The 12,849-nt window shown below is 46.7% G+C and overlaps 1 protein-coding gene across 2 annotated transcripts in view; it reads right to left on the bottom strand.

Moving 5' to 3' along the window:
• LAMB3 (laminin subunit beta 3) overlaps window positions 1-12,849 on the bottom strand; it is a 46,309-nt gene that overhangs the window by 22,852 nt on the left and 10,608 nt on the right. For both annotated transcript variants that reach the window (XM_048826826.2, XM_075121885.1), the window contains exons 4-6: window positions 2,882-2,996; window positions 1,879-1,952; window positions 991-1,182 (exon numbers count right to left, since the gene is read on the bottom strand). In XM_048826826.2, coding sequence (XP_048682783.2) covers window positions 991-1,182; window positions 1,879-1,952; window positions 2,882-2,996 — 381 coding nt within the window. The remainder of the gene's footprint in view (window positions 1-990; window positions 1,183-1,878; window positions 1,953-2,881; window positions 2,997-12,849) is intronic.

Here is a 12,849-nt window from a genome sequence, read left to right as displayed (position 1 = left end):
TCTGGAGCTGCCTCCTCTGGAGAGTAGCAGTTCCTGAGCACCATGCTGAAGGGCAGGTTAACATTGCTGAGGAATCAGCAACAATTCCACCAAAATGCCCAGCTGCTCACAAGTCATTCGGTGCTTTTATACTTGAAGGAACATGAATCTTCCCATGGGACACTCCCTACGCTCACTAGCCAGTCTCACCACCCTGCAGAACATCAGCAGAAAGGTCTCTCTTGCTGCATCTGGGTGATGCCAGTGTCAAACTATAGACTATGGGCTGAGAATGCTACTGGGAAGAAAAGGGGGCTACTGGGGAGTTGAGAAGGCAAAAATGGGGAAGCTAACTAGGTGTTGAAACAATAGATGGCCAAACAGCTCAGTTTGCTCCATGTCTCCACAATAAGAAAGTTGAACAACCATTTGGCTAGACCCCCAGAGCATGTAAATAGGGCAACAACATTCCTGTGTTTTATTAACAGCTGAAGAAGATATAGAGAGTGGAGGTGAGCTCTTCAGTTTGTTAATCACAGAGCTGCATTTGGTTCAACAGCCTGCAATGGGCATTGTGTCCCTCCCTAGCTTCTCCCGTCCTTTTCAGATCTCCCAGCTTTCCTCTTAACCCAACGGGGAAGAACAACTCCCTCCACGGCAGGGATTACTGGGGAAAATTCTACAGCCGGTGCTATTCTGGCACTCTGACAAGCTGATCGTGTTGGCCCCTTCTGACCTGTGAATCTATGAAATGCCGGGGTGGCCAATTCCAGTCCATGGGCCATAAGCAACCAGAGGTTTCCATAATCAGCCCATACTGTGCTCATGTTGAATATGAAGGTGCAGCAAAGAGCATCACATGCTGGGAGCACTAGTTTTCATGGGAAGCTCCTCCATATTCAGGATGAGGTGGCTGCAGTCTGCTCTATTTTATGGCCTTCTGGGTCCTGGCAGGTTGCTAACATGGCCCTCCACGTGGGCCTAAGGCAGCGAGTATCTCAGACAACGTACCTTCCCCCCGTGCAGAGGGTGCCCCTGGTGGCTCTGCAGTTCCTGACAGCGCACGTCCTGCCAGCTCTGGGGGGAGCCTTGGGGGATCCGTGGAAAGGTAGCGGCGCAGTCAGAGGCCAGGTACTGATAGATCGTCCAGGTCTCGCCAAAGTCGGTGGAGCGCTCAATAAGCATCCCCACGGGCAGAGGCGCCTGGAAAGGGGTGGGGGGCAGGGGGAGGATGAGATCGCAGAAGTGCTGAGCACACACAGAGCAAGAAGCCCATTTTTAATTCCTCAGACCCCTCTCCTACGTGCAGTGCCCCGATTCTCCACGCATCTCTCTTTCCCTCCCCACAACAGAACTCATCCCCTCACAGCCCTACTTCCTTCTACAAAGCCTTCCCCACGTGGGCCAGCGCCCTCTCTATCCTCTGCCACTAGCCAGAGCCTCCCCTGAAGCCTGCTCCAACTCAACCCCTCTCCCTGTGCTCCTGGCCTCCCTCCTGGCTGGTTGGCTGTCCTGGTCAGGAACCAATAGGGATGCACAGGCCGCAGATCACTGAGTCACCTCTAGAAAACAGCCAATTCTTTATGGACGAATCAAGGAACCAATCATACAAATACAGTGGAAGAAAGGAGAGAGAAAGAGAGGTGTGTGCGCACATCTGTGTGTTTTCACACTCCGTTTCCAAATGCACTTTTTAAAGCAATAATAAACCGAGCTCTGAAAGGAGCAGAATATATACTGGTGCCTTCGTGCCCAGGAGAAGACATTTGTTTGCCTGTTTGTCTCATCTGGAGCCTGGAGGGGGCTATAGGTTTACATTCTCCTCTGCTTGCAAGGGCCCATGGGCCCCTCCCAGCACAGTTTACAACCCAGTAACTAAAATGCAAGCTGCTCACATACCCTGAAGTCCAGCAAGATGCTGCTGAGCTGGAACTTTTTGTCGAGATCCAGCTGCAAGGAGACCTGGTTCACATCTGAGGAGACACAAAAGGCCAGTTTTCAGAGCTGCAGACCTCAGGAAGTTTAGAAAAACAAAACCTTTACCCATCAGAGTCAAGTCATTCATTTTCCTCTTTGCTTGTAACCTGCCAAAACCAAAACCCTGTTTGCTGAATCCACAATCCTCACCCTGTCATTTCCATCATTATTAACCATGGGGGCCCCTGGGAAATCCACTGGCATCCTTCTGGTGAAAAGCTGGTGCTTTCTAAACGGCTCTTGTCCTGTTTGTATCAGCGATGGGTTCCCACTGGAGCCTAGAGCCAAACCACCACTTTGGGAATGTTCAGGTCCAGATCCAAATCCACAACCAGAGCTGAACTTCATGGAGCCAGATCCTCAGCTGGTGAAAATCAACAAAGATCCATGGATTTCACTGGGATTCTTTATACCAAAGGTGAGTGTGAGGAGTTTCACTGTTGTGATTAGAGCTGGTCGGGGATTTTCTGATTAATTTTTTTTTAATCGGAAGATGCCAATTTGTCAAAACAGAAACTTTTTGTAGAAATGTATCAGTTTGGATTAACATTTTGTTGGGAAGATTTCTCAGGTGCAGGATGTAATTTCAGAGGAGTGGAGAGCCACAGAGACCCACCAGAACAGACAATACCCCAGAGCAGGGACTTGAAGCTGGTTTCCCAACCCCACTTTCTTACCAGCTGTATAGAGAGCTATAGATATGGTCCTAGCAGACCATATGCCAGAGTTTATTCCCTGAAATCTTTTAAGGCATCCGTAATGGAGACTTGTAATTATGCTAATAAACTGCCTGTCATTTATAAAGCGAGCAATGCTAGCTATATCTTCCCAGGATATCAGTGATCACACCCTTAAGGTCTCTGTGAAAGCCAGCTGCAGCTTCTGGGATGGATCCTAGCAGCTTGGAAGTGAATCCAATACCTACCATTCTGGGACTGCCACCAGCGCATGTGTCCTTTGGAGGAAAGCATGTTCTCCGCCCGGTGACTGTTGTAAGCATGAGGCAGTCGGGAATCGCATCGGCAGCATTTCATCCTCCACTGAAAGGAAAAGGAGGGCAAACATCAGATCCTGACTATGGGCCCGGCCCCGCAAACTCTGTAGCAAGTGGAAACTCAATTCTGTTGCAAAATCTCTGGATTTTGCAGTACTCTGGGCTATTCCTATAACCGCACTGGCAGGAAGACATGAGATAAATCCATATGTTCTATTACATCAGGGACTAAGAAAATATAAATGAATAAGCACCATCTCTTTGCTCAGATTGCTGGCCACCACCAAACCATTAAGGGAAAACACAGGGTTTTCCAGCATTGCACCATGAGGCTATTGCACTGAGACTCAAACAAACCACCCAAGCTTGAAAACTGGTGCATAAGATTCCGATAAATGGCCACACTCAAGAAGACAGCTTTCTGCACACTTAATAAACAACCTGTGTGATTTTTTGGACATTTGGGCCAAAGTTTTCAAAAGCAGCTGCTAATTTGGGGTGTGTTTGTTGTTGTTGGGAGCCCATCTTGGGCCTGATTTTCAGAGCAGCTGTGCAGCACGTTGATGCAATGGCTTCTGTAATGGCTGGCAGTTCTCAGCCATCTCCAAAAGGTGTTGGAGGTTTGCTCTGGCGATACATCCAAGAGTTCGGCCCAGAAATGAGACTGTAAATCCCATGAAGTCAGGAGGGAGGAAGGGACTCAACTTTTCCAGTTATTTATTTGTATGGTGGTTGGGCCTGGAGGCCCCCAATCAGGGACCAGGGCTCCATAGTTCTGGCCACTATACAGACACACACACACAAACCAGCAGACATGACAATCCCTGCCCCAAAGAGTTTATAACCTGAGTAGCCCGAGTTACACTTAGTCATGCCTGCCTCGTGGCTTGCCAGCTTTTTGATGGAATTTGTACCTGGAGAGGCCGATGGTTAAAGCTCACCTGGCTCTCCCCTGATCTTGGGGGCTGTTCCCCCTGCACTGAGCCTAAAGGCTGCTCTAACTTGCACAAAATGCCAACAATCATCAGCATGGCACTGGGCTGTCCCAGCCACTCCTTTCCTCCAGCCGCACCTGCAGCCTGGAAGGAGAGTAGCATAAGAATCCCTACAGCAGCTCTGTGTCACCAGAGAATCACCACTTAGGGCAATCTTCCTGGGAGTGGGTCAGCTGGATTTAGGGCTCAACTACACAAGCAATGCAGCTGCTTCGCACCAGGAAATGAAGCCCAGTATGTCCTTGTTTAGCAATGAGCTCTTCAGTACAGAGAAGAGACTGTTCTGTGGTCTTCCACGGCGATAGAAGCCTTTGGGCCTTGCCCATAGCTGATGGCTGCACTGGATGGTCTGAGGGACGTGCCGTGTGTTAAGCAGAATTCTCAGTAAGGAACTCAGGGTGACCACAGAGCAAGTGTAATAGGTGCCCATATAAGACAAGGCCCCAAATATCAAGACTGTCCCTATAAAATTGGGACATCTGGTCACTCTAAAGCAACTAGTCATACTCCTGCTCTCTGCTTCCCGCGTTCCATGAACAATCAACCCGCCTGGGTGGTGGAGGGGATGTTGTGGAATGGAATGCAGGAATGAAGCACACTGCGAACAGATGTCGCGGATCTATTCAGTCCTGCAAGCTCTGGAGTTAGGGTTGCCAACTCTCCAGGATTTTCCTGGAGTCTCCAGGAATTAAAGATTAAGCTTTAATTAAAGATTATGTCATGTGATGAAATTTCCAGGAATACATACAACCAAAACTGGCAACCCTCTCTGGAGCCTTGGCTCATACAAACTCCAGAATCCTATTCTGCATGTTGCCACAGCACCACTGGGCCTCCTTGTGACTGGCATGATTTGAATTTGTTTTGACAGATTTGAGGCATGTGCAGGAGAGGGGTGCAGGGTGTTTATTTTGATGTTTTATACCCAGGAAACAGTAGTTCAAGTCTCAACTTAACACCTCTGGGTTCTGGTGTGTGGCAAATGCAAACACAAATCTTAGCCTGAGTGTCAGCGGGCATTTAAATGGTGTCATGATGTTGGTGATGAATGTGTGTCACTCAAGCTGGTCAGGAAACTATGTATTTTCCCTCCCCCCCCCCCCCCATGTGGGGATTTTTTGGTAACTGAAAACCAGTTTTTTGGGTTTGACAAAATCCCAAATATTTTAACTAAAAACTTTTTTGTGTGTGTGGCAAAACTGCTGTTTGCAACAAAACTCCATTTTTCGACTACAAAACTTGTTGTTCAAGAAATTCCACCAACTCTAGACCCAAACTCTCAGGGTCAGTGAGCCTTTTCCACATCATCCAGTGGGGCTGTCTGTCTGGGTGAACAGAAAGGCCTTTATCTAAAATGCTACAACTTAGCCCAGCCTCTTCTTCTCCCTCTCCTTGTCAGCGGAGCAGAGTGCAAACAGCTTAGTGGGTGAAAGGTTACTGGGTGGAAAGTCAAGCGGAGCAAAGTTCATCCCTTGAGAGTGTAATTCAAGAAGCAAACTGACACAGCAGTCAGGCAATGTGGGGTATGTACAAAGGATCCATTACAGGCTGGTTTCTAGAGGTGGGGAGAAACAGGGACTTTCGGGGGCACACAAATATGCAGGGTAAGAGCGATCGGGCAGAGCTAACGCCGTTACTTTTGGAAAGCCTTTTGGGTGGAGCACGCTTAGGCTTGGTTGTATGTGTATGCAGTAGAATTTGGTGGAGTAATCCATGCAGTAGAATTTGATGGAGGGGAGTGATAGGGCACCAGGAAATAGGATAACAAGAGCAGCAGCAGGGCTGATGCGGGGAATCGGTTTGCACAGGAGGAAATACTTTATAGAGGGGGTAATACAGTTATAGGTGGATATCCCAGCTGAGATGGATGTTAACGTGGTTGACAGAATGTGGCTGAGATACTGTGGTAACATGCATGGTATAAATGCCTTGATTAACAGAGGTGCGAGGACTGATGTAGAAAAGGCATCATGGACAGGCCTGGTGGCAGGGAGGGGACAATGGCTGGCAGGCATTACAGCTGATAGGGAGCAGGCAAAATGAGACTCTTCTATTAGAGAGCTCTCAGCTATGCTTGTAGCTAGTCCATTGCTTCACACTGACTCAATAAACATTCTCGGCTTCAGAGTAACACACAGACCGACTGACAATCCTGGAATCTTTGCATATAGAGCCTCGCCGTGGTAGGTCAATGCTATTGTCTACATTTTACTGGTGAGGAACAAGGCCCAGAGAGACGAAGCGATGGGGTCTGTGGCAGCAAAAGTTCCAGGCTATTGTCGTAACTGCTGGACCTTCCTTCCTCTCCTCCCTATCCCATAGAGGGATTTGACTTATCCCTAAGTTTGGGGTATAAACAACGCCCAAAACTCAAAGGAAAATCCTTACCCAAATCTGTCATTCGTTGCCTGAGTTTATCAGGAAACACATGAAGCCTAGCATGGTTTTGAATGAAAAAACAGAAATCAGCCCTAGATTTATTCAACACTGAGCCCAGATTTGCTTGAAAGTTTCACAAAGCTGAGGTCAAATTAAGACCTGACACAACTCTGCTGAAGACAATGAACCTCCAGATTAATGGAGCTGTAGCCACTTACACCAGATCTGAATATAGCATGTGGCTTGATTTTAATTTGTAATAAAGTCCAAAACCAAGTGAGTTGCAGGTAGATCTGGGTTCCACTAAGACAAGAGAGCTACGTGGATATTGCAAAAGATGGTTCTGTGAATATTCATTCCTATTTTTAAATGGATTCACTTCAGCTGTGTTTGCATCCTTTGTGTTCACTTTCTGCAAATATCCTAGCACAGGAGTTTACTTGCAGGAATATTTGTAGAAACAGCCAATTTTAAACTAATATTGTAAAACAGCACAGAAAGGTGCATCTACTCAGAGCAGCTGCAGAAGCAGTGAAAGCAGGGACTGCTGCCCTGGAAGGAGGGAGTAAAATGGTGCTCGGCCAGAGACATCCTTGTCCCCAGCACCCCTTGACTGAGAACTGTATCAGAGAGATGCCCCGTGCTCTGGGTAAATGGGGACCCAGCTGTTGCCCTCCTACCCCACACCTTGAAGGGAAAACAGCACAGTGGAACCAGCCAGAGATGCCAGTCCGTCAGAGCAGCTGCCAGAAGCAGCCAAAGCAAGGACCTTCGGAGAAGTTTCTACAGTTTTGACGGAGCTCTCTCTGCCTGATTCCGATTGGCTGTTTTCTCCAACCCTCGCCCTCCATTTCCCTCACAATCTTTTCCCGTTAGTTTTCTCCATACTTGACCCTCTTCTCCCCTGTGCTGTGCTCTTTACCCGCCTCCCCCTGGCATCCCCTCTCCCTTCACTTTTCTTTCCATTTAGACGATCTCCTCCTAGTGAAACTCACCCTGAAAGAGGTTGTGGAACTGGAGACGCCATTTGCCACCATCCCATTGTTTGCTCTACTTGTGTGTTATACCCCTTCCCCCACCCCAGGTCTGTCTGGTCTATGTGGATTAGATGCTCTTTGGAACAGGGACCGTGCTATTCTGTTTTTGTACAGGACAGTCTTGGTTGGTCCGCAGGCACAACCCTAATAAACATAATTAACAAGAGTAAAGCAACCTTAAAATGCATAATCATGAGAGTTCCCTGGTAGTAAGAGTTATGCTCACCCAGTCAGGGAACAGAGAAATACCACGTGTCCAATAAAAGAATTCAGCTTTCAGATTCTGATTACTCATAACGTACTTCTCACCAAGAACCTACAGACCAGGGATATCTGCAAAAATTAGTGAACGATTTCCAATCAAGATTCAATGTGAGAACATTTCTGATGTGATCACAGAGAGTCCGAGGGGAAAGGGAGGGGAAATTCATCAGATAAACTATTCATTGGGAATGATGCACTCAGCTCTGTTAAGACTGTGTCACACAGACTTAGGCACAAGTAGCTCCTAGCAGCTAAAACACAGTGCCCGGTTTTGGGAATCAAACTTTAATTGTTTTTTAAAACACAGCTCCACAGCAAGCTGTGGTAAAAATGTCTGGGTCAGACTGAAACCACTGAAGCTCAGGTCAGGAATCATCTGGAAGCTGTTTCCTAAGCAAAGCTTCTGTTTCCATTTACTGGCAAAGACTCCCCCAGCCCTTCCCTTGGTGCTCCAGTGACCTGAGCTCTTTAAATCCCACCTGTTTTTGCTCAACATGACTCTGTTACTGTGTGAAAGGTCTGCCTGCTGCAATCCTAGTGGAGGCTGGCATTGGCTGAAAGCAACATCAAGCCACTTTGGCTGAGAGCCCCGTGCCTCCCAGCCAGACTGAACACGTCCGCACTTGGAGACTGAAATAACCATTACATGAAGCAGCAGCCAGGAGTGTTGAAATCTCACTCGCCTTTTTTAAAAAAAACTATTTTTTTGGAAAGCTAAAATTAACTTTGGAAGCGAGACCACATTTCACTGGCTCGGGACAAATTGGGAAACTTTTGCATTGCACAAGAAGAGCATTTTGCCATTATAGAGACTTGGGCTGAAAGCAGAAACTATGTGTCTCAAAGTTCCCCAGGATAGACGGAATTACCAGATACCACAATAGAACTGTTGATTAAAAGGAGGTTTACCAAGAAAAATCCTTCTTTTTCTGTCTACTTCTCTTTCACTGCACTGTCATGGCTTTCAATATAGATTCATTTAGGGTGCATTTTCCCACGCTGTGTGGTCAACTGGATAGGGAACTAGACTGGAAGAAGGAGATAAAGATTTTGTTCCAAGCTCTGCCAGCGACCTGCCGTGTGATCTTGGACAAGTCACTTCACCTTCCTAACTTTCTGTTCTGTCTACTCAGATTGCAAGCTCTTTGTGACAGAAACTGTCTTCTGCTTTGTGCATGTACAATCTCCAACACCGGAGGCCCCAATCTTAGTTACAACCACTATGTGCTAATGTAATATAACAAGTAGGTTCTAGACTATATAACAGTGCGATCCTGGGCTAAAAAGTGCTTTGCGATCCTGGGCTAAAAAGTGCTTTAGAAATTCAAACCCCTTTATAAACATTAATTAATTTAACCTCCCCAAAAAGCAATTTCAGGTAGGCAAATAATAATATCACATTTCACAGATGAGACCTTAGGCACAAAGTGGTGTTGGGACATAACCAGGCTTGTGGATGCAGGCAAAAGTTGAACTGAGGGTTTGAATCTGAGAAGTTGCACCTCTAAGTTAAAATTGGGCAGGTTCTCAGATTCATAATTACAACTGAATTGGGAGCATACAAATGTAGGCACAAGTTATGCTCACAAAAGGAGACCAAGGGAAAATTTGCCCGACATTAGATGAGAGATTAGATACCTGTAGATAGATTGTATGCACTCAAGTAAGGACATAGAGTTGGGGGGCCGGGTGTCAGAGATTGGGTGTGTGTGGCTGGTTTGCACATGTTATAAGTGAGTATAAGTATTTCCATGCTTTTGTGCTTTGTGAGAGTGTCCAAAGCAGTAACTCCTTCATACAGAGGCAAAACTAAGCTGTTGCAATCCTCGCCCACCTCCACTTTGGTCTCATTCTCCAGTGACCTTGCAAACCAGCTGCTGCTTATCCTCGCACTGTGGGGTCGGGGTGAGGAGAGGTTATCACTTAGAGAATTGTAAGCTGACGGACCAACCAGAAATATTTTAAATAGCTCCAGCTGCCAATGTAAGACTGGCTTACAGCCCCTAAAAATAGAACCTCCTGGTGCAGTAACCAATATAAACTAGAATTACTGATCTCTCAGCAAAAAGGGAAAACTTCCTCCCCTGCCAGCCCCCTCTGGCCATAGTATGGAGGCCCATGATTCCTCTTGACTTTATGGTCACGTTTTTGACTCCATTTCTAGAGACATCATTGTCAGTTTGGCTGCCAAAATCCAGCTTCCCCTCTTCCCCCATTGAGGCCTTGCATGAGGTCTATTATGGGAACAGCCGCTCTGAGCTTTATCTGGGGAGAAGCTGAAAGATTGAAGGGATTTTTTTTTAAAACGTGTAGGCCTGTCAGGAACAATAGCAGTAGCCAGAATAAATCATGTCAGGACAAGGGCTGCCAGTAAAGCTGGGTTACATAATATATTAGGTCAATGTACTTTAATTCCCCATTAACAACAAATATATGGATAAATTATGCCAGGCTGGACAGTCTCATTACACCTATAAAGCATCCCATCAAACCACAGATGACCTAAGCTTTTCAACAAAAAGCACTGAAGAAATATTGGCCGATATGCTGTCCATGTTCCAGCTCCAAGGATTCAAATAGGCAGCTGAACGTGAAACACAACCCAAATTGTTACATTTCACATCATTTCAAGTGAGAACCAGAGGTAAGGCAAGGTGAATAGGGTCGGGTTTAGCAAAACCACAGGTGATTTAGATCCCAGTTTGATTTTATCTAGGCCCCAAAGTCTGAAAAGGGATAGGGGGAGAGGAATGCCTGACCAACCTGATTGCCTTCTATGATGAGATAACTGGCTCTGTGGATATGGGGAAAGCGAGGATGTGATATATCTTGACTTTAGCAAAGCTTTTGATATGGTCTCCCACAGTATTCTTGTAAGCAAGTTAAAGAGGTATGGGCTGGATGAATGGACTATAAGGTGGATGGAAAGCTGACTAGATCGTCAGGCTCAATGGGTAGTGATCAACGGCTCACTATCTAGTTGGCAGCCGTTATCAAGGGGGTGCCCAAGGGTCTGTCCTGGGGCCGGTTTTGTTCAACATCTTCATTAATGATCTGGATGATGGGATGGATTGCACCCTCAGCAAGTTCACAGATGACACTAAGCTGGGGGGAGAGGTAGATATGCTGGAGGGTAGGGATAGGGTCCAGAGTGACCGAGACAAATTGGAGGATTGGGCCAAAAGAAATCTGATGAGGTTCAACAAGGACAAGTGCAGAGTCCTGCACTTAGGATGGAAGAATCCCAGGCACCGCTACAGGCTGGGGACCAACTGGCTAAGCAGCAGTTCTGCAGAAAAGACCTGGGCATTACAGAGGACAAGAAGCTGCATATGAGTCAGCAGTGTGCCCTTGTTGCCAAGAAGGCTAACGACATATTGGGCTGTGTTAGTAGGAGCACTGGCAACAGATCGAGGGAAGTGATTATTCCCCTCTATTCAGCACTGGTGAGGCCACACCTGGAGTATTGTGTCCAGTTTTGGGCCCCTGACTACAGAAGGGATGTGGACAAATTGCAGAGAGTACAACAGAGGGCAATGAAAATGATTAGGGGGCTGGAGCACATGACTTATAAGGAGAGGCTGAGGGAACTGGGCTTATTTAATCTGCAGAAGAGAAGAGTGAGTGGGGATTTGATAGCAGCCTTCAGCTACCTGAAGGGGGGTTCCAAAGAGGATGGAGAACACAGATGACAGAACAAGAAGCAATGGTCTCAAGTTGCAGTGGGGGAGGTCTAGGTTGGATATTAGGAAAAACTATTTTACTAGAAGGGTGGTGAAGCACCGGAATGGGTTACCTAGGGAGGTGGTGGAATCTCCATCCTTCGAGGTTTTTAAGGCCCAACTTGACAAAACCCTGACTGGGATGATTTAGTTGGGGTTGGTCTTGCTTTGAGCAGGGAGTTGGACTAGATGACCTCCTGAGGTCTCTGCCAACCCTAATCTTCTATGATTCTATGAATCTATAAAGGATTTCAGCTTTGCCCTATCTCTAAATAGGCAAAGTGACATCAAAATCCAGGGCGAATCAGATCTGGGACCTGTTTTATCCAAACCCCAAAGTTTGGAACCACTGGATACCAGGCTGTGCTTTTGGTCAGTCCCTTGCAAAAAGACCAACCTGCCCCATGATTCCATCTGAAGCCATAATTCTGCCCAGGCTTGTTACAAATTAGGCTTACATTTGCCGAGGTTTTGGCAAGCTTTCCAGCAAACCTGACAAACTCTGGGCTCTGTAATGACACCCGAAACCAAGCAACACTCACTCTCACTCCTTATGGAGTTTCCCTAGTAACCTGAACAAGAGAAAAGAGTTTTGTTATTCTATACGGAGCTACTGAGTTGAGCTAAGTCATTTGTCTTCTGAGGCTGGTACTGGCTAAAAATCATTGCTGTCTGGTAACCTGAGTCAAATCCATTAGGTAGCTTGTGATTGATTCTTTGTTGGCAAGGTTGGACTGGTAAGTTAACTTTTATTAGACCAACTTCTGTTGGCGAGAGAGACCAGCTTTCGAGCTTACACAGAGCTCTTCTTCTTTGTTGGCAACCAAAGCAGAGGCCAGGGACGGAATGGGCCATAGACACTAAACTCCTCTCTGATGCCTAGTCTTTCCCCATCAGTGTCACAACTGAGGCAGGCTTTCTGGGATAGTGCAGGAAACTTGCACTACTGCTTCTTGTGCTCCACGTAGTTTGTGGATAAGCTGATTCCACTGCTGGACAATAATTCAGACCAAGGTACCACTTAAATCAAGGAATCTGCTTTGCTCGTTCCCAGTGGAACCACCCTTGCCTCGGTGTTGTCTAAAGATATTTCACTGTGCCTTTCCCCAAATAAATATGCCAATAAGACCGTGGCTCCCGCTGCTGTGACAAGAGTGTTAGGCTGCTCTGAGCCGATTTCATTTGGGATCTGATTCATTGTCATAGTGAGGGTTTGGCAGTTTAACCAGATGTCACTCGAGGACAAGAGCACAATCATTTCAGGAAATGGGTTATACATTCCTCCTGGGAGCTTAATCATCTCTATATATTTTAGCATGACTTCCTTCCTGCTTTCTCACAGTAAACACACAGCTCCACAGTGGAGGTTTATCATAACCATTTCTGATCAAGAAACATGTCTAATGGCAAACACCCATGCGGTATCTGGGGACAGCATGAAGCCTGTTCGCAGCAAGAACAGACATGTGATGCATACATTTCTAATCACCTCATGCCAGACC

This window comes from Caretta caretta, chromosome 21 (assembly GCF_965140235.1).
Source record: "Caretta caretta isolate rCarCar2 chromosome 21, rCarCar1.hap1, whole genome shotgun sequence".
Lineage (NCBI taxonomy): Eukaryota > Metazoa > Chordata > Testudines > Cheloniidae > Caretta > Caretta caretta.
This window is presented reverse-complemented; position numbering and strand designations above follow the sequence as displayed.